The sequence below is a fragment of the Ambystoma mexicanum genome, chromosome 5q (assembly GCF_040938575.1).
Source record: "Ambystoma mexicanum isolate Mex_15411 chromosome 5q, UKY_AmexF1_1, whole genome shotgun sequence".
In the NCBI taxonomy this organism is placed as follows: Eukaryota; Metazoa; Chordata; class Amphibia; order Caudata; family Ambystomatidae; genus Ambystoma; species Ambystoma mexicanum.
In genome coordinates this window covers 833,879,312-833,905,829 of record NC_090933.1, presented here as the reverse complement: position 1 = coordinate 833,905,829, position 26,518 = coordinate 833,879,312, and the positions used below count along the sequence as shown (strand labels likewise).

Genomic DNA, 26,518 nt, shown 5'->3' with positions numbered 1-26,518 from the left:
CCACAGGCCTCTGGTGTGAAGACTTCCGGTGTGGGATCCCCATCCTTCCAGGGAAGCGTCCGTCATGACCGTCTCCTGGTGTGGTGGGGCCTGGAAATCCACGCCTCCTGTCAGATGAGAGTGCACGCCCCACCACATTACTGCCCGACGGAACCCCTCCTCGAGCATGATCCTGTCCTGGAAGCTTCCCGACACCATCAAACGGGCGTCGAGGAACTCCTGCAGTGGGCGCATCCGTAACCTGCAGAGTCGGATGAGGTAAATGCATGACGACATCATGCCAAGCAGAGCCTTGATGGCCCTCACCGTGGCCATCTTCAGAGCTAGCAGCAGTTGCACCTTGCCCAGGATGGCCGCTACTCTCTCTTTCGCTGGTGACGCCAGGCATGACACCGTGTTGAGACGTGAACCCAGGAACAGAGCGTCCTGCGATGGAGTCAAGCAGACTTTGCATAATTTACTGAGAACCCCAGATCCATCAGTAGTCGGATGTTCCTCGCCGTGTGGTCGACGGCGATGTCCCTCGAACTGGCCCGGATGAGCCAGAACGATGAAGCACAGAAACTTGAGGTGTCCTTTGTGAATGGGATTGCGGAAGTACGCATCCTACAGATCCAACAACGACAGAAAGTCTCCCTCTTGCAGCTGTCCGAGCACATGTTGAAGAGTGACCATTCAGAACTTCTGGGACTTTATAAATTTGTTTAGTCGTTGCAGATCAAGAATGGGCCTCCAGCCCTCTGTCTTCTTTTGCACAAGGAAGTACCTTGAATAAACTCCAGAACCCCAAAGCCGCTTTGGAACTAGATCTTATCGCCCCTTTCTTTTGCATGGCCCGAACTTCCAGCAGCAGCTGAGGGATGTGGTTTTCCTGCCGGGCCACCAGTGGTATTGGGGACACTTTCATTGGAACTCTTGAGTGTGCCCGTGGGCGAGAGCGTACAGCACCCAACGGTTGGTGGAGATGGTCTTCAACACACTGACAAAGTTCGCCAGCCAGCCTCCCACCGGGATGAACGGGTGGGGACCCAACATCGACATCCTGGCAGGTTCATTCTTGCTTGGAGGTTGACGGGCCGCCTTGGCATCCCTGGTGACGACAGCGTCCTCCACCAAAGGCCTTGGAGCAGCCCTTTTTGGTTTCCTGGGCAGAGGAGCGGGAGGGTTGGCGGTAAGAAGAGGAGCCCCTGCCGTAACCCTTCGAAGATCGGGGAGACTTGCCTCCTGAGGACCGAAAGAGCGCCAACGCTGCTGTAGCATTCCCAGGGCACGCACCGTCTCCATGTATGCCTTGATGGCTTGTAGGGACTCATCCACAGCCTTCCTGAAAAGATTGTCTCCATCGAAGGGCATGTCCAAAACCCTTGTCTGGACCTTGTGTCGAAAATTGGTGGCCTTGAGCCAGCCACGGCGGCAAAGGCAAATGCTATTGCCCATCCGGCGGAAACACGCATTCACGATGTCCGTGGCCACCGTGATGGCATTACGCTCACCTGGTCTCTGCGTGGATGTTGGGGCACGGTTTAAGCCCTCCCTGGAAGTGAATTCTGCTTGTCAGGCTTCTTCCCCTGCTCGTGTGCTGTGAACTGCACTGGTTGTTGACACTGCTCCTGCAAGGATATGAGAGATAGTGAGAATGCTGCTATATGACTGCCGTCTCTCTCGAAGCCTTCTTCCCAGAATGTGGTGAGCATGCGCCGAACCATATAGCCTCACCTGTTGATTGAAGATGGCGAGCTCCCTGTCCTGCTTCTCACTGCAGGGGCGCTTTTGATGGATCGAGTTCCTTCACTGGCCCATGTGCGTGGCAGCCCAGACCGGCTGTGGCTGAACCACTCCTGAAGGTAAGTGTCTTATGGCTTTTAAAATATTGTAATGTTGATTCTTGATTATTGTCAGTATCCTTTTAATGATGTCTTTCCTCTGCTTTCTCCCAACAGATGATATGCAGCCCAGCGGTAGATGCTCTGACAGCAGGTGAGTGTTGGTTTAAGGTTAAGCGTGAGGATTTGTCGAAGCGCGACCTTAAACGTAATGTCTAAATTCTAACCTTGTCTTTATCTTTTTCTCTTGCAGGCACTGTCTGTCACGACATTGGGCTGGAGCTCTGCTTTCCAGAGGTCTGGAGATGGAAGATGAATGCCAGAGTCCACGATGATGCGTGCTGAAGGAAGCAGATTCCAAGGTAAGTCATTGGAGCTCAGTGATTGGTTGTTAGGAGAAAGACAGTTCAGAAATGGAACTGAAACTGATTTTATTCTTTACCGAGAATTCCCAGCCTGACGACAAGGAATATTCATGCATTGGCTGTCTTGATAGTGGACGCCATGGTGTAAATCACCTTCTTTCCCATGGCGTCCATCTTTTTCCCCTCGCTGTATTCGGAGGGACCGACGACGAAGAGGACGGGTTAGCCAACCGTTTTCTCATGGCCACCGGCACCACCAAATCTGGTGATGGTTGCGACCTCAGCTACTTGGGTGCGGAGTCCGGTACCCTATATTTCTTCTCCAGCCTATCCTGCTTGGCTGGAGCCGTGCAAGGGTTCTTCATGAGGGCCAGGGCCTCCTCCCAAAAATCGTCCAGAAAAGGCACCACCATGATCGTCGTCTTCTTGGCCTCATGCCTTTGATACAAGAAACCGTCCTATGTTTCCTCAGGCACCAACTGGAATAGCTTGGAGGCCCTGGCAATCATGGAGTGGAACGACCCCACCTCATCCAGTGGGACACCCTATGTGGAGCACCCAAATGTGGCAATTCACTGTCCGCTGCGATGCCTCGGTCTGCTCAGGGAGAAGGGGCCCAACGTGGTGGCAGAGGTTGAAATGGGGGCATCAGATGACGCTTCCTCTTCTTTGCTGGAGGCTGATCAGGGACCTGGGGGTCCACAGGTACCGGCGCCAGAGGCATTCTCATCTGGATCTCTGAAACCAAGGTGTGTAGAATTGACAGAATATCCAAGGAAAAGTCCCTCGGCTGAGAAGGCAGAACATCTATTGCTGTTGTCCTTTTCTTTAACATCCTTGTGGACCGTATGCAAGGACTGCAAGGACTCCTGATCTTTTTCGTCCATGGTTGAGGTCTCCATGGCTTGGGAGGGCTGTATCAGGGCCTTCTCGCCACCCCCTCCTTCCTGCCCCGTGAGGGTCCTGAACCGGGGCTTGGGCAGGTTTCACCCCTTCTGGCGTGCCTGCAGACTTTGCCAAAGTTTCTGCGGCAGTGTCACGCCTTGGGGGCCGGTACACTTTCTGAGCCGTGGGAGCTACCCTCATAGGATCAGCGCCTGTAGTTGCCGTGGTGGTAGTAGTTGTCGACTGAGTCACCAACAAGGTCTTTGTCTGTGCTGGTTGAGCCTGCTTCGGCTGCACAGCCTTCTCCTCCGTCCGCAGCTTCTCGAATTTCTCCCATAGTTTAGTGAAGAGGAGCTTGAAGGTATGCTGGCGATGGAGGCGGAAGGGGATGCTGATCGCGCCCTATCCGCTGTGGGACCCGCTTCTGCAGCGTATCTGGTGGAATTACGGCTCTTGGCCTCACCTTGGCCCCCACAGATGAGGCACCTTGAAAGGACCTAGAAGACCGCTCTTTGGACCGGCCGGTCCTGTACGAGGCATGACCCTGCTCGGAGCACGGGTCAGAGGCCTTGTTCGTGTTAAGCAAAGCCATGCCGCCAGCTTACTATGCCTGTCCTTTGTCGTGTTCTTGGAGAAACCGAGACATAACTTGCACTCTACTTCCATGTGGTCCGGGTGCAGGCAGTAGAGGCATTGCAGGTGCTTGTCCTCCACAAACACATTCCGCATTTGGTGCAGGGCCTGAAGAGGGACCTTCCCTCCTTCTTCTCCTCCGTCATGGTCGGAGGGAGCAAAGTAGGCCAAGATGGCCTGGTAGAATCTTTGAGGGATCTTCGCCCTTGAGGGGGCGCGGAACTTCACCAACAATGGGTCGCCGCTGTCAGCAGATGAAGAAAAGAGCACACAGGTATCTTTGAAACCAAAATTTTACTTTTTCCATCAAAAACATGAAAAACGTACAAATAGCTCAGGGCGCAAACTCAAGGACTCCCAACACTGAAGTGTGCAGTAAAAATCTGAAGATGGCTACAACAGGAGGGGCCTACGGAAAAGACTGCCATTGTATGGGGGCAGCATGACCCAGATGACAGTGATTGGTTTAGAGGAGAAATACAGTTTTTAAGTGAAAGTGAGGATGTTTTTTTTTTTACGGAGGACTCCTATCCCGACGACGGGGAATAATTATGAGCATGTGAATCCATGCCAGACTCCAAACTGGAGAATAAATATATAATTTTACATACATTATAAGTGTAAGAGTTTTTTAGAGTGCATGACTAAGGTTCAGTGTACTTAACTACAGCTCACATCTTCCTCTTAAGTCTGACTGCTTTGCCACTCTACCAGGGTCCTGAGTTAGTACAGACTGATACTAAGAGTTGAGATCTACAACCCACTAGGATAGCTTACTAAAGTCCTACCCACAAGTGGGACTTTAGGAAAACTCCCCTAACACCCTAAATAAATGCTGTGCAAGGGGCAGAACGCCATGTGCTCCTCCCAATTCCTGTGCTCCCTAGAGCAAAACCCTTTTTTATCTTTCCACTTTGGGATTGGTGGGCACTGAAAATGTTAAAAAGTACACACATCTGGAGGGCAGAGGATGGAGACCGTGTTGGGGCCAGACAGGTGCGACTTTTAAAGATGCTGTGGATGCTCACCTCTGTGCACACCGCCCAGTTTAGTATGTCTTGGCAGAATCTCTGGATATAGCAATTGCATCATGAAATCATGAATTGTCAGATGCAAACAGGGCTGTTTGGAATATAACCCTTAATTCCACAACATGTGAGAATGTGCCTAAGACAATGTTAATATCTGCTGATAGATGACTTGTGATAGACCCACCTCCAGCTAAAAAAGGTAATCGACAAAGGTGTTTCATGCAGAAGATGGAGAGAGTAGGCGGCAAGGGCAACTATTTACCAACACCCACACAGAAATTCAGCTGTATGTTCTCAACAAGGAAGTGTTTTGGGTTTAAAGACGCACGGTCTGTATTAATAAAAGAAAAGAAAGGAAAGGGAGGTGTAAGAAGAACATGAGCCTTAGGCACCGTACTCTAAGTTTTACTGCATGGTGGGAAACAATAAAACCCTAATCCGTGCTATCCAATGTCTCATTTAGAGCTTACCTCTTTGTGTGAAAAGTTGACCACGTGTTTGCAATGAATCTACCTACCAGTATGATGTGGGAAATATTGACAAATTGTGAAATGGCTAGGAAAGAAATAGGACTACCAACTCGGTAAATGTACAACAAGTGAAACTAGTACAAGGTTCTGCAGCCTTTGGCTGTGTCGGATGTTTCAGACAAAAAAAAAAACATCAGCCCTAACGAGCAAAGTCAATAGTGAGGGTTAATGGGAAGCACAGTCCAGAACCTCTCCAGAGTTGCAATTTGCAGAAGCTTGCACTAGAACATTATGCAATTTGATATTGTCATGATATTCATTTGTTCAAATAATTCGAAATTTAGAAGCTAATGTTCATTTAAGAAAAAAACGCAAACAAGTCTGAACACATGCTATAGTAAAAGTGTGTTACCAATGTGCTAGGCATGACACTGCACTTACTTAAAAATGATGGCCTCTCATCTGGGTTTTCTGCCCATCCCAATGTCATCAATGATACTATCAACTCACGGTGGGGAATATCAAGGGGCAAGGATTCTTCAGTGGTGTCTGGCCTTGTTCCTTTGGATACACTAAACATAATCTGCATAGGGGTTGTAGCATCTGTGAACATAGAGTTAAAGGATGGTAAGTATTCAAGGTCCAGGTAGTAAGTAATATCAATATATATACATATAAACGTTCAAATCCCATTCTGCTTCCAAACTTTCGATTATTTCATCCAGGCATAATGTTTATTGAAATCGCTACTATTGTGTATGATTTTTATTGTGAATACTCATAATTAAGGATAGGATCCAGTTTCCTGCATTAAGGAGGCAGATACACAGTTTAGTTGGGAGCAAGACTGATAACAAACTCCACTCACCTTAACTAGCATTTCAAATGGATTGGATTATATCCCTGAACATGTCTTAAGGACAGACTAGCTAACTAAAGCCAAGGGAATTGAGCAACCAGCCAGTAATAAGTCTTTTGCATTTACTATTTTTAAGAAGGCTCAATAAGGAGGAGAGGGTCGGAAGAGAGTGGACTCTGGAGAACAATGAGTGACATTAGCAGACTACAGTTAGGGCCATAATATCCATCGAGCCGCAACGACAGATTGTACTGATGTATGCATGTAAGGGATTTCTATAGTACAAACCCAAATGATCAGATATGGTATGGGATATATACAGCAGCAGACATGATGTTCTTAGCAGTAAATTATATAGAACAATGCCACTGAAAACAGCTACCCGCCTACACACGTACTAGGTGTGTCTAGTTGCAACAAGTGCTATCAATCATGTAAGTCAATAGATCAAAACATGAAAAATAGAGATAAACATATTTTAATTTATCAGTATAAAAATACTCAAAATATTTCTAAAAAAGAGACAAAAATGTATTTTTTTAACACAGAACATCACATAAAATGACAACTTGTGAAAGTCAATATCTCCAACAAGCTAAACCAAACAAAATCACTGGATTAGAACAATGTTGTGAGCTTAGTAAAAAAGTGAGGTAGACATGTTGCTATTACATATGTCCTCAATTAATCATTCATTTGTCCTCGACTCTGTCGACACAGAGAAATATGTTTCTGGGTTCTAGCAACAGTTTTTGAAAAACACTCTATAGCTGATTTAAACTGCTATGGGATGTGCGCTGGACCCGTCTTCAGAACGTTGAATAGTGGCATCAAAGGTTGGATGATAGAAGGAAGTTCATTGATTGGCCTTTCACATTATAACAATCTAAAAACCAAGACAAAAGAAATGTATTGGTGGCGTGATTTAATAAACAAATGAGAGTGTCATGTCTCTATCGGTATGCACATGCAACTACTGACGCTAACCTTTTCATTGCTTCTTTGGCGTGTGTGGCATCGAATTGGGTTAGCATCTAAACCGAATTCAATTCTTGAAACTGTGGATTCTCACAGTTGTTGAAACTGAAGGGAAATATGAGGTAAAACTTAGCTGCTCATATTAAATAAATTACTTATTTTTTTGCTTTTAGCGCAACTTGACTATTCCCATTTGAAAGTTACTTGTTTTTTATTTTTTACGCAATTTTGTGAGTGTTCCTAATGACACAAACACTAGCCGAAGCATTATGTTCAATATGAGGAAACAGTAAAGGGTCCGATATGGGCTGCTACAATTTCTGATTCCATATGGCAGAGAAAGCTGCCTAAGCGCTTTTAGCCAACTGGGTGGCTTTTTTTGTTTGAGTTTTATTTATTCAATTGCATATATAAAACAAGACAAATTTTACCTTTAAACGCGGTAGAATGTACAGCTGCGTGGGGCCTTGGTGGCCATGTTTTTCTTGTATTTTATCCGGCACTCAGAAAGTTTTTAAGCCGTGGATACAAACTGCAGGTGTAAATGCTTGGAATAAGTAATTCGATGCGGCAGAAATATGTCTAAAAATTAGTAATTGGCCGTGAACACTCGTTCGCTTACCTCATTGATGTGTCCCTCTCAGTTACTCTCTGCCTGCCGCACTGTGGATTGCTCGCGGCGGTTAATTACATTTGTCAGGTGTAACTGTTTGGACTGGCTACCAGCTAGACCGTTGTTGAAATAACAATACGGTCCCGTCTGTACGCCATCTTGGAAAAGAACATGGCAGATAAGATAAATGAATACTGTGTTGAAAGCAAAATACGGGCCTGGCTAAATACGATTAGAATTACAAGAACAAATGGTGACATTTAAGACATTCAACATAGACAAAAAAATTTGGAAGCTAAAAAAAGATATACAAAACTACAAAGAAGAGACCACTTATCAATAGTTGGTCCTGGGGTTTTTCCAATCAATGAATGCCAACCAAGGTCCCCACGAGGCCCTAATGGGCCAAAACCTTACAAAAAATGTGTCTCGTTTTCAAATTCAAGCAATAGCAGTGATTCAGGCTCTGTAAATAATGCTCCTAACAACAGAGGAGGCAATTCCTCACAAGGCCAGTTTTTTCAAGGACGGGGCAAAAGAGGCAAAATGCGACAGCCGGGCAATCACAGAATGCGCACCCGCCAATGGCAACCCCCTCCTCAGAACTGGTAACCCCAAAGCTGAGGAATCCAATTTTCAACTTGGGTCAGCACCATTTAACTCCAATTGAAATCAACCTTTTGAGTAAAGGTCTGTCTTTCGTGCCTACTGACAGTGCTAACCTGTTCCAAACTGAAATCGAGATGCGTAATTTCTTTCGCATTGTAAGACTAAAATATTTTTTTGGGGACAAAGATCCTGTAGTTCAAACAACAATAAGTAAAACAGGCCTCAAACCACCCTCTTCCTTTATCCCTTTGGTATCAATGGCCTCGCCTGAGATCGTCAGTTTTGAAAACAAGGTGCTACGAGAAATGAAAATTCTTATTAAAACAAAGAACAGATGTGCTAACAATCTCTCTAAAGAAGAAAAAATAGCCCTTATTGGTTTAGAAAACAACAATTTATTCATTATTAAACCAGCAGATAAGGGCGGAGGAGTGGTGTTATGGGACACTCAAAAGTACAAAGCTGTAGTCAATGCACAACTGGAAAACAAAAAATTCTATAGACAGCTCAGTGGAAATCCAACCAATAACATACGAGATGAAATCAACAGTCTTTTGTCGCATGCATCTATTGAAGGCTGGATTGATGATGATGAAAAGGCTTTTCTTACAACAAATCATCCCACTATTCCAGCCCTATACTGTCTCCCAAAAATTCATAAAGACGCCCTCAATCCACCAGGACGTCCTATTGTAGCTGCGATTGGTTCCTTGCTAGAACCATTATCCATCTATACAGATAATTTCCTTAGACCATTTGTACTGAAAATGAGGTCATACGTCCAAGACACTACCAACATGATCAAAATTGTCAATGAACTTGCAGTCGATCCCTGTGACATCTTGGTCACATTAGATGTGGAAGCGTTATACACTAGCATCCCACAAATACAATGCATTGAGATTATACATACTTATCTCGAAAAAAGACAAGACCTGTCAGTCCCATCAGACTTTATAAGCGAATGCATTAAAATAGCATTGGTCAACAATTTTTTTTATGGTCGAAAATACCTTTTACCAACAGCTACACGGGACAAGCATGGGTGCTACTTTTGCCCCAGATCTAGCAAATGTATTCATGGAACCCCTTCAAAATGCAAAATGCAAATCAAAGCCTGCCATCGCTATATAGATGATGTGTTTATGTTATGGCATGGCAGCGAAACGTCCTTAACAGAATTTCTGGTGTGGTTAAACTCACAAGATCCATGCATAAAGTTCACTATGAATTTTAGTCACCAAAAAATAGCCTTTCTAGACCTTGAGATCTATAAAATATCCTTGGGCAAACTAAACACCACTTTATATAAGAAGCCGTCAGATAAAAACACACTGCTGTCGTTTAAAAGTTTCCACCCCCAATCTTTGCGAGAAAACCTTCCTTTTGGTCAATTTTTGCGAATCAGACGCAACTGTTCGACAAAGGAAGATTTTGACAGCAATAGTCAAAATCTGTTCCAGAGATTAAAAAAACGGGGATATCCACCATACATCATTCGACGATCAATGAAAAGGGCATGTAATACTAACAAACCCCAATGTTTGGAGAAACAAGACAGGGTTCGTGAAGACAAAATCACATGTGTCTCCACCTATTCCCCCATCAGTAACAATCTGCGTCGCTGCATTTTTAAAAATGTGGCCACTCATTCAAACTGAAGACTTCTCGATTCAGAAACCACGTTTCGCATTCAGACGTATGCCCAATTTACGTGACAAAGTAGTTCACACATATAAAGTCCCCAAGACATCTTCCACCCTACAACAAAGGACATTATGGCATTTACCAGCAGTCAGTGGGCATTACAAATGCGGTAATTGCTCAGTATGCAATTTGAAAAAAAATCTTAAATCGGTCAATCTAAATGGTCTCATTTGGCATCTAAAAAGCTTCACAAATTGCAATACACCATGGGCTATATATGCCGATATATATGGGCTCATATATATCGGCAAAACCAAGAGACCCATTAAGGAGAGGATTTGTGAGCATTGCTCTTGCGTAAAAAATTCAGTGCCCGATAAACCACTAGTAGCTCACTTTGTAAAAGCGAAACACGCTGTCAAAGATATAGAGTGGTTCATAATACAAACAGTTCCAGCCCACCCCCGTGGAGGAGATAGAGACCGAAAATTGAGACAGCTTGAGCAAAAATGGATTTACAATCTTAATACTGTTCAAGCCGGCCTAAACATCAGAATTGAGTGGAGTCTGTTTTTGCACAAATGATCCATTGAAACACCCTTTAAATGTTTAACATTAAAAAACTTTCGCTGTGATTATTACACATCACATTTCCGAGTAATTCATGTGAAATTCATGTGAAAAATCTTTTCTGCATATTTGCTCCACCAGCTGAAACTTGTTTCACATTTTTCAGCAATCCATGTATCATTTACATGCATTGCAATATGTTTTTCCACGTTTGCTCCACTGATTTAAAATAACATTTTTTTACAGCAGCAATATTCCAATTCGTGCTCGTGCTGTTCCCTCTAGTGAAATGCGGACATCAGCATCACACATGTGCCTTTTTTGAGGGAGCCCAGCTTAAATAATCATATTTAGCCAGGCCCGTGTTTTGCTTCCAACACAGTATTCATTTATCTTATCCGCCATGTTCTTTTCCAAGATGGCGTAGAGGCGGGACCGTATTGTTACTTCAACAACGGTCTAGCTGCTAGCCAGTCCAAACAGTTACACCTGACAAGTGTAATTAACCGCCGCAAGCAATCTACAGTGCGGCAGGCAGAGAGTAACTGAGAGGGACAGATCAATCAGGTAGGCGAACGAGTGTTCACGCCACATTACTAATTTTTAGACATATTTCTGCCACTTCGAAATACTTATTGCAAGCATTTACACCTGCAGACTGTATCGACCGCTTAAAACCTTTCCGAGTGCTGGATAAAATAAAAGAAAACCATGGCCACCAAGGCCCCACGCAGCTGTACATTCTACTGTGTTTAAAGGCAAAATTTGTCTTGTTTTATATATGCAAATGAATAAATAAAACTTGAACAAAAAAAGCCACCCAGTTGGCTAAAAGCGCTTAGGCAGCTTTCTTTGCCATATGGAATCAGAAATTGTAGCAGCCCATATTGGACCCTTTACTGTTTCCTCATATTGAACATAATGCTTCGGCTAGTGTTTGTGTCATTAGGAACACGCACAAAATTGCGTAAAAAGTCAAAAACAAGTAACTTTCAAATGGGAATAGTCAAGTTGCGCTAAAAGCAAAAAAATAAGTAATTTATTTAATATGAGCAGCTAAATTTTACCTCATATTTCCCTTCAGTTTCAACAACTGTGAGAATCCACAGTTTCAAGAATTGAATTCGGTTTAGATGCTGACCCAATTCGATGCCACACACGCCAAAGAAGTAATGAAAAGGTTAGTGTCAGTAGTTGCATGTGCATACCGATAGAGACATGGCACTCTAATTTGGTTTTTAAATCACGCCACCAATACATTTCTTTTGTCTTGGTTTTTAGATTGTTATAATGTGAAAGGCCAATCAATGAACTTCCTTCTGTCATCCAACCTTTGATGCCACTATTCAACGTCCTGAAGACGGGTCCATCGCACATCCCATAGCAGTTTAAATCAGCTATAGAGTGTTTTTCAAAAACTGTTGCTAGAACCCAGAAACACATTTCTCTGTGTCGACAGAGTCAAGGACAAATGAATGATTAATTGAGGACATATGTAATAGCAACATGTCTACCTCACTTTTTTACTAACCTCACAACATTGTTCTAATCCAGTGATTTTGTTTGGTTTAGCTTGCTGAAGATATTGACTTTCACAATTTGTCATTTTATGTGATGTTCTGTGTTAACAAAATGCATTTTTGTCTCTTTTTTTAGAAATATTTTGAGTGTTTTTATACTTATAAATTAAAATATGTTTATCTCTATTTTTCATGTTTTGATCTATTGACTTACATGATTGATAGCACTTGTTGCAACTAGACACACCTAGTACGTGTGTAGGCGGGTAGCTGTTTTCAGTGGCACTGTTCTATATACATGTTTATACCTGGTCCTTAGCCACACAGCCCCCTAAAAAAGAGGACCCCCCAGCTCCAATTGCTTTTTTCTACTTAGCAGGAAGGTGCCATCTTGATGTTCATTGGCATGTTAATCTGCAGTGCTGCTGTGTAATAAAAGATAACTTGTTTCCTAGTTTTCTCTTTCTTGCACTTATTTTTCAGTCTGGGAATGTTGAACTTCTATGTTCTGATGGCCTGCAGAGATGGAGAGTTTTTAAGAGTGGGAGGGGGCAGCATTGTTGTCACTGCTTTGTAGGTGATGCAGGCAATCTTGGAGGTGATGATGTCAGGCGCGCATTTCGCAGAAGTGCATTTCGCTCAAGTGTTTTTGAGCGACTGCTGTCTCGCTGTTGGACTGCTTTGTTTCTGTGTGCGCTTGGCGGTTGCTGTGGACACCTGTGGAACTGTCAACAACGGACCCACGTGACTTTGCCAGTGAGATCCTGTATCCAATAGGACTGTGCGGTATGGACTTTTGAACCGCAAGACATTTATCTTTGAACTGCCAATTAGCTGCAACTGCTGAGTTTCAACTTCTTTTTCCCTTTCTTTTCTCTCCCTCCCTTTTCCTCCCAGTCACTGACGTGCACTTTCTCCCAGAATCCTACATAAGTTTAAAGCACGCGCATTTGCGAGCGCGCATTTCGCAGAAGTGCATTTCGCTCAAGTGTTTTTGAGCAACTACTGTCTCGCTGTCTAGCGGGAGTAGCGTGAGGGGTGAGGTCTCTTAATAACTGTGTTCATATCTGTTTATTTATTTTATGTGCTTGTGTTATTGTTATTTTAGTTTATCTTAGTATTTTGCCTGTAAAAATCCAACGTTCCCCTCACGAAAATAGAAGATAAATGGCAGCCGTGCTTGTATATTATTTGATATTATTATTATTTAAATTATTATTTGTTCTTTTTTTTAATTGAGAAATGTCATTTACACTGAAAACAGGCATGCCAGCGATAAATATAACATTATTTAAAGATGGGGCAGAAGTGATGCCTAATCCTGTAGTCTCCGCCACGGCTACTTCCATAAAACAACAAAAGAAAAACCCAGTGAATCGCACAAGTGATAGAAAAATGGCGAATAAAGTTAGAAATCTTTTAGTCACCAAAGGATGTGATGTTCGACAATACTACAATCCAGGGGCTGTCATTGGTGCTAAGGGTAACGAACAGCTCCCAAACAAAGCTATTATTGGCAAACTTGCTAACCTTTATGAACTAAACACTCGACTTGACCTAGAAGTAGCCGCCATTAAACACAACGCACAAACAACTGAGTGCATAAAAGGCGCAAGCATGATATCTGACACTACAATGTAAAAGGAAAGTAAACACTGTGAGAATGATATTCCAGGTCTAGGCAATAAACTTGACACAATTGCTGAGAGCCCGCCCAAAACATGTACTGTCGAGGCTCAACATAGGTTAAGGGAAGCATATCATAATACATATATAACTGGTCAAGTAGACGAGGAGGCCCTTAACTTTATGGATTTATCTGGAATGTCTTCTAGTGAGGAGGAAGTGGTGTTTGTACATTCTAACACAGGTGACCTCATGCAGATTGATGATTTATCGCCAATTAGGATGCAAAACTCAAGCAATCATGTTCCACTAGAGGTGACAAACGAGGTCTGTCAACCTCAAAATCAGACAAACAAGCACTCCCAGGTATCTCCTAATACATCTGTAGTTTCTGATAAAGATGCCTCTATAAGTCCATCATCATTTGCCCTGCCCACTCCGAGACAGGTAAAGAAACCATGGGAAGGTCATGCCTCTGTGGGATTTAATAATAAACATCTAGAGGAAAGTGTTGTACAGGGAGATATGAGCTCAACAATTCTGGCAATGAACTCAGCCTTACTATGCCTGGCCAAACTATATGAAGCCATGGATCAAAAAATTAACTATCAGACAATACTGTTGACTAAATTAATAAACAAATCTAATGAAAGAGATGGTGTATCCTCCTCCAGAGCATGTGAACCCCAATTTGAGATCTTCCGACATTGTAGTGTGAAAGATTCAGAGTCACAAACTAATGGATAATGGCTGTAAAGAGAAAGCTCAGACCAGATATTTCATATTTGGTGAATGCAAAGATGTAAAAAAGGGGAGTGCCCAGGTGGAGCTGGAAAATCAGTCCAATTCAAACAACGATGGCTCAAAAAATGTAGCGACTGACTTGGTCACAGTGATAACTGAAGACGCCCCTGATAATGTGAGTGGCCAGCCAGAGATAACTGATATCCCAATGAAAAAGCTGCTGGGTGATCCTTGTAACAGCAAAAAAGCAGATCTCCGTAAAAAGAAAAAAAACAACAAAACACAGGTGAAGCCCAGACGATTCTTAAAAATAACCAATGCTAATCATGCTGAGGTCCCCAAAGTTAAGAAGAACGATGAATGCAGGGACCAATCGAACCAACCACTGGTGGCAAACAAGGGGAATTTTTCCTTTGGGTTTTGCTCCAAACCTTTAGATGATCTGGTGGCTGCAAATGAGGAGGCAAGTGTGAAGGAAAGTGTTCAATTGCAAACCTCCCATTCTGATTTGCCTTCGTCTGTACAAGCAAAGATAGACGGGCGTGGGCTGTTAGATGCGCAAATGCGCGAGGAAATAAATAAGACAATTGAACACTACATTGCAGAAAGACAAACCGAGAATCTCAAAAGGGACACTGAGCAGACAAACCAGATATTATGGAAATCTAAGCCTGATCCTGTACTGCCTCCTCCTAATAATTAAAGGGTTTTGCCAGAGTCTGGGATATTGACTCAGGGAGATCAGTGGAAATCAAGTAAAACTCAACCCATCTGTTAACTCCGAAGCTGAGGACCATGGGTCAAAACAATTACCACGGCTTCATTCTAGAATGTAGAGAACATCCCTATGATCAATATGATCTCAACCGGTCATGCATTCTTAATATCTGTAAAGAGATACCGGAATAGAGAAACATAATATCTCCTGACATTGACAGAGTGGAATTCTTGAGTGACAAGGATTTGTCAAGATCGAGGATTATGTTTCGGTCAACACTGTTAGCTGATATAGTATGGGAAGCTAGAAACTAATTTCTCCACATGGGCTTCAATATCTATAGAGAAGAGTGTCAAGAATTAGGAGGTGAAAGGATGGGTTCAAAAAAATGGGCCCCTCGCATCTTTGGGTCGAATAATAGAGGACAAAACACCTATAGAAATGAAAGATTTGACCACGCCTAACAATCCAACATTAAAGAAAAAACCAACCTCTTATGCTGGAACACACAGGGTTTCAAACATTTTATCAACACTAATAACTCAGAGCTCAATGAGTTTGATATTGTAGTAATGCAGGAAACCTGGTTGGTTGAATCACCCATCTGGAATGGATTTGACATGGTGATAGAACCTGCCATTTCACCTCTAAGAGGAAGACCCATGGCAGGTCGTCTTGTAGCTATAAGAAAATCCAAAGGATTTAAAGTCACAAACCTGAGCTCTGCAACTCCCTTCATTCAATTTATCAAACTGTCAAGCAAGACCCATACATTCCTTCTAGTTAACATCTATTGGGGGAAAGCTCATCTGTCACCAGACTGTTTTTTTGAGCACTTCGAGGACATTTTTGTGAGAATTGCTCTGGAAAAAAATGTTAACTTTGTGCTAGCGATGGGAGACATCAATCTGCATCTAGCTCGAAAAAATAATAGAAAATTAGTGAATGATGAAATGAGGTGGAATCAATGTATGGAAAATATGCAATTGTTTATGGTCAATGGTGCTGTGGAGGGTGATATCCCACCAATGAGCACATGGCATAATGAACTATTTGAGGCTACTCTCGATTAAATGTTTGTAAACAAAGCAATGATGAACATGATCTAATCCCTGAATATAAGACCTAGTGCTAAAAGTGATCATCACCAACTCTGCTTAGAAAGGGAATTGGAGACTGAGCCTGTGGTAAAGCACGGGAGGACCTACAATGGCAGTTTAATTGCCAATAATGCAAGAAACCGATTGAAATGGTCTGACGCCTCAATAATTGGCTTTAATAAACAACTGTCTTGCAATTCTGGGAGGGATTATGTGTCTTCTATAGTTTATTATGTGACAACCAAGAACTCTGTACAAAGCCAAAGACATAAACATACACATACATTTGATATAGAGCTAAAGATTAAAAAATCAGAGCTCCGACATCAGATACGCATGTTAAAATGTCTCCCAAGGGAGGAAAAGATGTTACAAACTAAAAAACTCTGTATGAGATACAGAAACTGGCAAAAAGGAAGGAAAGCCTTATGTTTTCAGAGATATAGTGAATTCATGTTGAAAAAGATTGCCTCCAAATCGACGGCAGAAATATGGGGTGTGCTAAACGAGGCAACTTATAAAGACCAAAATTTGGTCCAAATAAACCTTATTTCGGCTGAAGCCTGGTGTGCGTACTTCTTGCAAATATATCAATCTCCTCTGAGTGACAGCCAAATTGCCATTGAAAGAGAAAGTAAAAACTGGAATCACCTAATAACATTTGACCGGAATGATATACTGTTGTACATAGCAAAGCTTAGCATCTCGAGGGCTGCTGGTCCCGATGGCCTTAGCAATAAAATGCTCAAGGACAACCCGGAAATATGGTCAAACATTAAATAATTAATGAAGTGATGCGATCTGGGGTGGTGCCCCCTTCATGGAGGAAGTCCATACTTATCCCGCTTTATAAAAAAGGCAATAGATTAGACCCAGCCTCTTATAGGCCTATTGTCCTCCTTAATTGCCCGGGAAGAATTTTCGCACGTTTAGTGCTCCGGGAATTTAATGGGTGGCTTGACAATAAGGGACTAAGAGATCCATGGCAAACTGGTTTTCTAAAAGGCCTAGGTACAGGGATCAATTTGTTATGTTTAAACGTGATTATTGCCAAGCAAGCCAAGCTAAAACTACCTTTGTATGTGGCCTTTGTGGATTTTAAAACCGCCTTTGATGCGGTTCCAACGGAACTTCTAATCATGAAGTTGATGAAAAACAACTGCCCTTGGAACATCCTCAAATGGATTATCGATCTACATACTCAGACCTCAATACAAATCAGATTGTCTAACGATGGGAGTCTATCTGACCCGATTTACAGCTCTAGGGGTCTGAAGCAAGGATGTATTCTTGCATCATCTATCTTCAACTTTTTCATCCATGACCTCGGTAAGGATCTTGAGAATATTTTGACTGATTCCCCTACGCTAGGCTTGTTTGAGGTGAAGTGGTTGTTATTTGCTGACGACCTCCTGTTGCTATCTAAAATACCTATGGGCCTCAGAAACATGCTTGGTGCCTGGGAGAATTATGCAATACATAATAAAATGACCATCAATACCAAGAAAACCCAGGTGATACAATTCGGTAATTGTAAACAAAGAAGCAAACAATTGGGATGGAAATTGTATGGAGAGGAAGTAGAAGCAGTAACAGAGTATAATATCTGGGCAGAAACATCAGCAACAATCCAACGACTCTCCCTATGCTTCCAGTCTAAACTCTAAGTGGAAGAACCTGATATCCAAGTCAAAAATCATCAGTGCTAAGTATTGCAAATTTATCATTGCACCCCTACTAGTTCACTACAAACAAAAAGCTCTGCCAATCTTGTTATATGGTGCTGAAACCAAAGCAATTCAAACCAATATGTTTTGGAACATGAAAGAAGGGATCTATTGGAGAACACTGTTATGTTTGCCCTCATCTGTACCCATAGCCCTGAAAAGGCATGAATTGGGTTTAACATCTATATATGCCGTTTATAAATGGAAAGCATGTATGCTTTATAGGAAATTTGTCCTGGAGGAACACAGGAATTTTCTTGTTGCACAACTAGCTCATTATATACAAACATCCAAGGATGCCTATATCCTCCAATGAAAACTACAGGTGCAGAGGTTCTTGCAAGATGCAGAGATAACAGAAAATCTACTTATTCAAAATCCTAATAAAGCCAAATGTAAAATGTGGGAGACGGATTGGATAGCAAACAGAGAACTGTGCTGTAAGTACAAAAACTTCAATCAAAACCCCTTTGGCCTTAAAGCTTATGGTAATACAGAGGCGTATCTTCTGAAATCCCCTAGTGTGATGCACCGTGCTGGACTTTTGCGCTTGAGATTGAATTTATGGCATACAAGAGCTGTAACAGCAAAATGGATCAAGGATATAACGGTGAATAATATTGGTCGGTTTTGTAATGGTGAAGTTGAATCCCTTGAGCATATTATCACGAAATGCGACATGTTAAAGGGCCTGAGAACTAAGCACTTCAAAACCTTATTTGAACACAAGGTGAACCTGGGAGCAGAAGATCTTTGGAAATATATATTCCATGTGTATTCTAAATCAGTTGGGTATGCATCAATCAATTTCTTGAATGAGCTAAAACTTGATAGAGATGGTATAGATGAAAAAGGGGAGCATTCCCATAGTGACAAAACAGCTAAAGCCGGCATAAAGCTGGACCAAGATTTGAGTTTCATCTCTGTCGTGATAAATTGGAAAAGTCTGAAAGAGGTTGTGTTTCATTCGTTTCATACCTGTGTTTTTTTCTTTGTTCTGTTTTCTTATTCATGTATATGATGTAGATGATGACTGTTTATATTGAGTGCTGAATGGATTTAAATGACAAATGTAAAAATGTATTTTAATTTTGCATATTGAAAGGTTGAGTTTCTCAACCATACCAATAATAAAAAAAAGATGGCTCAGACGGGGTTTAGACTGGAATCAATGGTGCTCTTTGGGTATGGGGCGAGATGTAGTTGGAATGAAGGGCCTGATCCTGTGAAGAAGACGAGAGTAGTGGAACCCAGCTGTTTATGATTTTTTGAGTTGCTAGCCTTGAAGAAGAGATTTCTATCAATAGCGAATCTACTATTTGCCATAATATGTTTTTGTTGACACTAAATGTCCCAGTATTCGCACCACGTATTTTATATTATATGCCTAGGTACTAACACAATGTGCTTGGGTTGACATTTTACGGTATGTTTTGCAACACTTGTAAAGCTCTAACCTGCCTTTCATTTATCTTCAAAACACTGTGGGTTGTTCGCAGGTGCATTGTTAAACCAGTGCTGGGTGACAGTACAATGGATGATAGAATACTGTAACATTCAAAGAGATGAATGTAATGATTTCTAATGTAACTCTACAGCACAAAGTCATTAAATTTTGGCAGCCTCTTGGTTCCAAGTCTGTTAAGAGGCAGGGAAGGGTTATAATTAGTGTGGAGAATAGGAAGAGGCAGATGTGAAACATGTCATGTTGATGTATGTGGATCAGAGGCACACATGTGCTAAGTGAGCTGGGTTTGGGCATACATGAGTTATGTTACCAGAAGGGAACTATGCTGCTCAGTGGTTACTAATGAGTTCCTCTCTGTTAGCATGGCTCTGCCATGGGTATGTGGAGAGCTCAGTGGATTGGTGGACAAGGTTTAATAAACCTATTTTAAGAAAAGACGTTTTTAGGAAAGAATAACAAATTATTATGCAAAAATGTAAAGTGGGCATGCTCAAACTTGGGGCAAGGTGTAATTAATTTACTGTTATAAAAAGCTGTTACATAACATCTTTCAAACTGCAAAGGTATAAACAATAAATAGTAGACTGGGTAAAATGTTTTTAAAAACGGAGAGATAACACTTAAATGAGCAATGGCAAATTTTTGAATAAATTGTACAGAATTTTGAAGGGGCATATCTAGATTGTCCTTTATGAATGGCGAGGACACCATCCCAATCTGTTTTGTTCTGGGCGTTCAGTGCTTGAAGTCCTACACTGGTCTCCCACCAAATGTTCAGCAAATCATCTTCCTCTACTGATGGCTCTGATGAGAAAGAGGACATTAGTTCCCTCCTTGAAATAGCCAAACAGGTTTTAGAGAAACCGTTCCTAGAGAAATGCAAGAGAAAAATGAGTCAGGGAATCAAGCCGAAACAATTCAATGAATAGCTAATTTAGCAACGTGTAAAGAAGCAACGCATGTATCTTTGAAGGATATTTTCCATCTGGAGAATCAACAGGACCCAAAAGGCATGTGCGATGGATCCTGCGGTGTTCACAAAGAATCCCTACCGAAAGTCTCCTCCAGGGTGTCCAGGGGAAGGCAGCCGCAATCTGATCCGAACCCTGAGGGTGGTATTAGCCAGGTGGGTCATCTACAAGGAAAAGGCCACCAAGGGAATAGGATGACTCCATTAGCTGAGATGCGGTATTCCTCCTCTTCAGAGGGTAATATTTCTATAATGCCGGAATACCTAATGGCTTGTTTTCAGAGTAAGACTTCCTTCCCTGATAATTATGAATCCCCATTAGGTTTGAGCTATGAAATCAAGAACAAACCAATAAATCCTGTAAAATCCTCCCCTAAAGGTGTCTTCTAAAAAATGGGTGAATTAAATAAGGTTAGAGTTGAAACTTTTGATGTAAAAAGGAACCAGAAGATTAGGGGCTTTAAGCCCCATAACACTCGAAGTACTCTGACGAGGAAGAGGGGCTCAGAGGTACAGAACTGCAATGTGCAGTCTAGTGGTTCAAAAGACCCACACCTGAGCAGGATGTTTGAATATTTAAAGCCCCTTTGGGTGTAAGCCATTAGAAGAAGTGGCCAGCAGCAGTGGGAGCAACAGAGGCAGAAAAATGAAGACGCCGGAACCACCAGTGTGTTTGAGGCGGTTTGCAGTACCGAGAGGGTCTTTGAAGGTGGAAACCTGATGTGCAGAGGTCGCACAGCGGGAAGCAGTGCTTTGACAGGCTGTTCCGTGGGAGTGAGAAGCTCTCCTTATATTGTCCCCTGCTCTGGTGGCTGGCAAGCAACGGAATGCACTAGGAGCAAGACAGGCTCCTTTCCTGAACAGCGTGGCCCGCGGAAATATGACCGAAGCGGTCAAATGTTTAGTAACTGATCGAAGAAGAATAAGTTGTGGCAACAGCGGATCGAGCCGATACATAGGGAGAGACCGGTGAGTTGGCCTTTGTTAGGTAACCCCAGGGCACTCTGTAGTCGACCGCTGGCTGCTTGCTAGCATTTTGAATACCAAACTAATGAAAGAAAGCAATGTTGGCATCATACTCATTGTGAGGGCATTGTGGAGTAAGACACAGCCACACATTCAAAGTTCAAGTAAACACTTTCATCAACTTAAATGTCAGGGTGGAAAAACACCTATCTTGCCCTATACTATGTTGGGGTTTCCCAAAACAAAGGAAAGTCAAAGTTCACAAGTTCAACTTGGAATCTGTTGAGTCCAAAACCTATACTTGCCCTCACAACTAATATTATACAAGGGGTTAGGGATGTCAGCAACCAAAAAAATAGTGTTCAGCATAATGTTCAGAGCTTTGTCCAGCTCACAGCTTTCTTTCTGCTCCCTTCGCCAAGAACAAAGCAGTTCTAACTAACATTTCAGGATTGCTTTAAGTTCCAAAGTAGTATAAGGTTAACCAGAACACAAAATATGCTGACGCTCTGTCCTCAAGTCAATAAGTAGTTCAAACCTCAGGGTTCCTTTCCCCAAGATACACTTTCAATGACATAGCAATATGATGAGGTTTCCCAATTTTCTTAATGTTCTGCCTCACACTTGCACCCTCTGCATATTGCTATTCTTTGCACAACAAACTGTCTTGGTTGAAAATGGTAGTTCCTTTTAATTCACTTTTAAAAGTTCCTCCCCAAGGTTCCATTCACTTTGGATTACAATACACATTGGGTTGGCTGGCTTTGTTAAAGTCCTATTCACCTTAGAATTCAATATGCATTGGTTTCTTTGACTTAACACTTAATTGATTTGTAGATTCAATGTATATGAACATTGCTTTGCTTGCAATTTAAGTTTCATTCACTTTTGGACTTGGCATACAGTGTATTTATTTAAATGGTAAAGCTTCATTTCTTTAGAACATTTATAAGTAACACTCTTCTCTCATTGCAGTATTCTAAATGTGAATATATATTTGTCAAGCTTTGTTTTTGGTTCAAAAATGTTTGACGGTTTTCATATAAGTCACTCTGTAATTTTCAATTCGCTTAGCTGTAATATGCCTTTGTAGATTGCCTTTAAATATGCCCAGCACTCAGAGACTTTCTAAAACGTGCTTTCATCTGCACGTGACTGCTCCGTAACAAACTATTCTTACTTGTTTAAAGATTAACAAGTCCTTTTGTTCACTGGTTTCAAAGGATTCTGATCGGAGACCTTTGAAAACTTGTCTCACCATTCACGCGAGCACTCCGATACAAAATAGGCTGCGCCTAAAATCAAGCACTCGCATACCGGGTTTCTGTTCACTTAGAAACTCACTGGCTGCTTCGATGCAAGTTCCTGTATCGCAGATCTCCCGGTCTGCTGGTTGTTGCCTCAGAGCTCCACCTTCTGCCCCACAGGCACTTGTGGGTCGGCTTCTGGCCCTAGGAGAATGAGCACTTCGAGCAATAGAAAAAGGGGTAGCCTCCAACACAGCTCCCCTTTCCAGGCTCCTTCAGTTCCACAGAGCCCCAGCTCCTGGACTGCTCTTCCCTGAAGCATAGGCATGCTCCACACGGACATCTCCCTGCTGTTTCTCTTGGCCTCTCCACTGCTGCTGTAATTCCACTGCCACTGCTCCTGTCACTGCTTCCTCTCTCACTCTCATTTGGTGGGGCTTTTTATACACCTGCAGCCCTTAGTGCTGCCTGACCATCATAAAGGGGGCATGCCTGACTTCTACTGTTCTCAACAGGTATCTTCCTCATCCCAATACCAGAGTGGTGAACGCAAAAAGTCTTCATTATTCCCAGTTGCCTTTTCGTCATAGCAGTATTTTTTGTAGTTATGTATGAGGAAGTCAGGGGAGTTGATTTACAATACCCCATTAAGACGGGGGAAGGGTTGGGTTAATCACAAGTAGGAAAAGGGGGATACCATGTGCCTCATTACAACCCAGGCGGTAAGTTCCCTACTTTACCACCATGGTGTAAACTCAGTTTACACCATGGTGGATGGCGGATTTACCGCCCCATTCCAAGGTGAGTGGGGCGGTAAATCCCCATTCCCCATTTACCCTTCCCCATTCCCATTTTTGCCCCATAGGGCATAATGGGAGTGGGGAAGGCGCTAATTACGGCACCGTAAATTACGGTGCCGTAATTAGCACCAAGGCGGGTTAGCGCCTTGCATTTTAACGCCTGCTAAAAGCAGGCGTTAAAAAATGATAATCAGGCGTTAAGGGTTAAAGGGCGCCAACGGCGCCGTTAAACGCTTAACGCCTGGGTTGTAATGAGGCCCCATGTCTCTCCCAAGGGTATCCCACTCCCAGTCCCCACAATCCCTCCACCCAGGTGATCCTCCCTCGCTTGTCTACATCCAGGGTTGGGATCCAAGAGCGATAGCCTTTCCCTGGCCACCGGCACAGTGTATCCATGGGGAATAGGAGTGAGAACACCAACAGGTTTCTTACATGATTTTGAAAGAAAGCGAGAGAAGAAAGGTTAGAACTATCATTACAAAAACAAAGCAGGGGCAATATTGAACCAAAATAGTAGCCCTCATTGCCAAAGTAAAGAGAGAACAATATTGCAGAAGGATTATAACCATCATTGCCATAGTAAAGAGGGGGCAATATTTGAGCAAGGCAACAACCAGCATTGCCTAAGCCAAAGAAGGGCAATAATACAAAAGAGACTGCCTCATTATGAGTCCGGCGGTTGCCGTGCCGGTGAAACCGGCAGGCTGCTGCCGGACCCGTAGTGAATTACTGGCACCGGACTTGCCAGAATTACTGGGGCATTACAGACCCGGTGGTCCAGTAAATCCGGCACCAGCAATTCAGTAAATCCCCATTCCAATAGGACTCCACGGGAATGGGGACAGCAGAAACACAGTATTTCTGTCCATCTCTGTGTGTGGGTGCCGTTCCGCCCACCAGGTCAGACCTGGCGGGTGGGACGGCACCCGTCCTCAGAACTCATAGTTTGCCGGTTAGGAAAACGGTGCCGGTACGGTTCTAGTGGCACTGTTAATTCCAGACGGGCAAACTTGTAATGAGGCCCATTGCCAGCAATTAACTGCTGTGAACGTGGGAAATTAAAAGTGGCAGGATAGAAGCTGTCCTGGTAGAAAGTATCAAGGAGGAGAGAAACATAACCTGAATTGCATGTGGCAATCATATCAGTGGAGCAAACAGCACCAATGAGTATTGTATCCTCACAGAATAAGTTGTGAATTTCAATGTTGTTCAAAGTCAAAGACTTTTCTAAAGTTTATAGCAAGCCGCACCATAGAGTACTTTTAGTAGTATTAGGAGTTTTAATCCTCGCAGGCTAGTATACCAGGAAACAGATTATTAATGGTAGTGCTGGCAGGTTAGTGGACCAGGGAGAAGCTATTCAAGTACTGCATTGTGATGGAAAGAAAGTGGCAAGGCCACTACTGTGTAGTGATGAATTGTGGTGAAACCATCCTGACAAAACATTGTTGTTAATAAAAAAAAAGAATTTTGGAAGTATTTGTTTTTCAAAGAAAATAAGTTATATTGAAATATTGACTAAAAGTATGAAGACAAAGTCTTTTTGGTTTTGTGGAAACTTTGGACAATCATTTTGAAGAGTGATACATCATGTTCAAACATAAGACAATCAAGGTGCCAAGTGATAGACGTTTGGAGTGAGAAGAACTTTGTGCTGTATTAAGAACAAAGCTTGACTACTGAAAATAACGTTCTTATTTGGAACTTTGATCTGGAAAATCTTGCTTTAAACCTGGGGAAGGGGATCTGACTATGTTACAAGGGTACATGGTTACAAAGCTTATGTTTGCATATAACCATTATTTGGTTGAACTTGAATGGCCATATGATACCTACATGAGTTTGTTGTATGTATAAGTGTGAGGGAGAGATTACTTTTATTAGAGTGATTTACTTTAGTCTTAGTTTGATAGGCAGGGAATTCCTCGTTATGTTAGGGAAAGTGAGGAGTTCACCACACCAAAATGGCTTCTTGTGAAAAACCTATATCTACTTGTCTGCCTCACATTTCCGACCCCTCACATATGTCTTTAGCAATTCTGGGAATTTTCTAGTCTGTCCTACGGACTTTAATCTTGCCCTCTATGTTTCAGCAAGCTCCTCAAACCCGTAGCAAGATCACTAAGTGTGACGGTCATCTGGTTGATATTTGATGTTCATGCCCCAAGAGAAACAGGCTCTGCAGAAACGCATGATTATGGTGTCAGGATTCCCATACCTAGGTATCGTAATCAATTGTAGGAAATCAGACCTAGAGCCAGCCTGACAAACAGATTTCCCTGGTTTATACTGGATACTGTGACGAATCAAAGGTATTCATACCTTCTCCCGGGGGATGAGGGGCCCACCCACATTGCGGCTAGGAAGGTGAGCCTACTCCACAAGACCCTTCCTAGGGGTCTGGGCAAATGGGACCTCACTGGGAGTGACTCCTTAGGGGACAAGGACTCTCATTAATGAACTCTCTAGACCACCCATCGTATCAGCATATATGGAACTGACTTCCATAAAGAATATCTTTTTAAGAAGAGATCTGTATATAACTCGGACGAGTGGATCATAAGAGGAGAGAGAGAATATGGTGCACAGGTGAATCCCTCTGACGTAATCACAGCTTGAAGAGGTGGACCAGGAGGAAGCAGCAGAACCTGCAAAAGTTCAAAAAGCAAATAATGCCAGCTCAAGACGCCGGAGGTCCAGCGAAGCAGACAATCAGGAAGCCATTGTGAGAACCGGGAGAGAAAACCTGTCTGACGTTGTGGCATAACCACGACCATCCCATGGTAGGCCAGATGCCCATCTAACCACGCTGAGACCATTTCAGCAGGGAGTGCTGACAACTCCCATGCGCCAGAGTCCCTCGACCAAAACAGCTGACATAGGTGCGAGGAATTGAATGCTGGAGAACAAAGAGACAGAGAAGCGAGAATGTGAAGCACGTTACCCAAGCAAGTGCCAGGCCCCGCAACATCACCCTTAACAAACAAAGGTAGTGGGGTGAACAGGAGAGGCGGGAGGCCGACCAGGGCAATCTATTGTAAATAGAGGAAGCTGCAAAATGCCTGAGTGCGACACTCGAACAGTAAACCCGAATCAGTTGAAATGTGACAAACAAGGCCGAGTGGGAAACTGTGAAAAGGTGTATTTGT

At 42.8% G+C, this 26,518-nt stretch overlaps 1 protein-coding gene across 2 annotated transcripts in view; it reads right to left on the bottom strand.

The window, feature by feature from the left end:
- The window catches only part of RIPK2 (receptor interacting serine/threonine kinase 2), a 610,101-nt gene that overhangs the window by 297,375 nt on the left and 286,208 nt on the right, over positions 1–26,518 (bottom strand). For both annotated transcript variants that reach the window (XM_069621311.1, XM_069621312.1), the window contains exon 6: positions 5,649–5,810. In XM_069621311.1, coding sequence (XP_069477412.1) covers positions 5,649–5,810 — 162 coding nt within the window. The remainder of the gene's footprint in view (positions 1–5,648; positions 5,811–26,518) is intronic.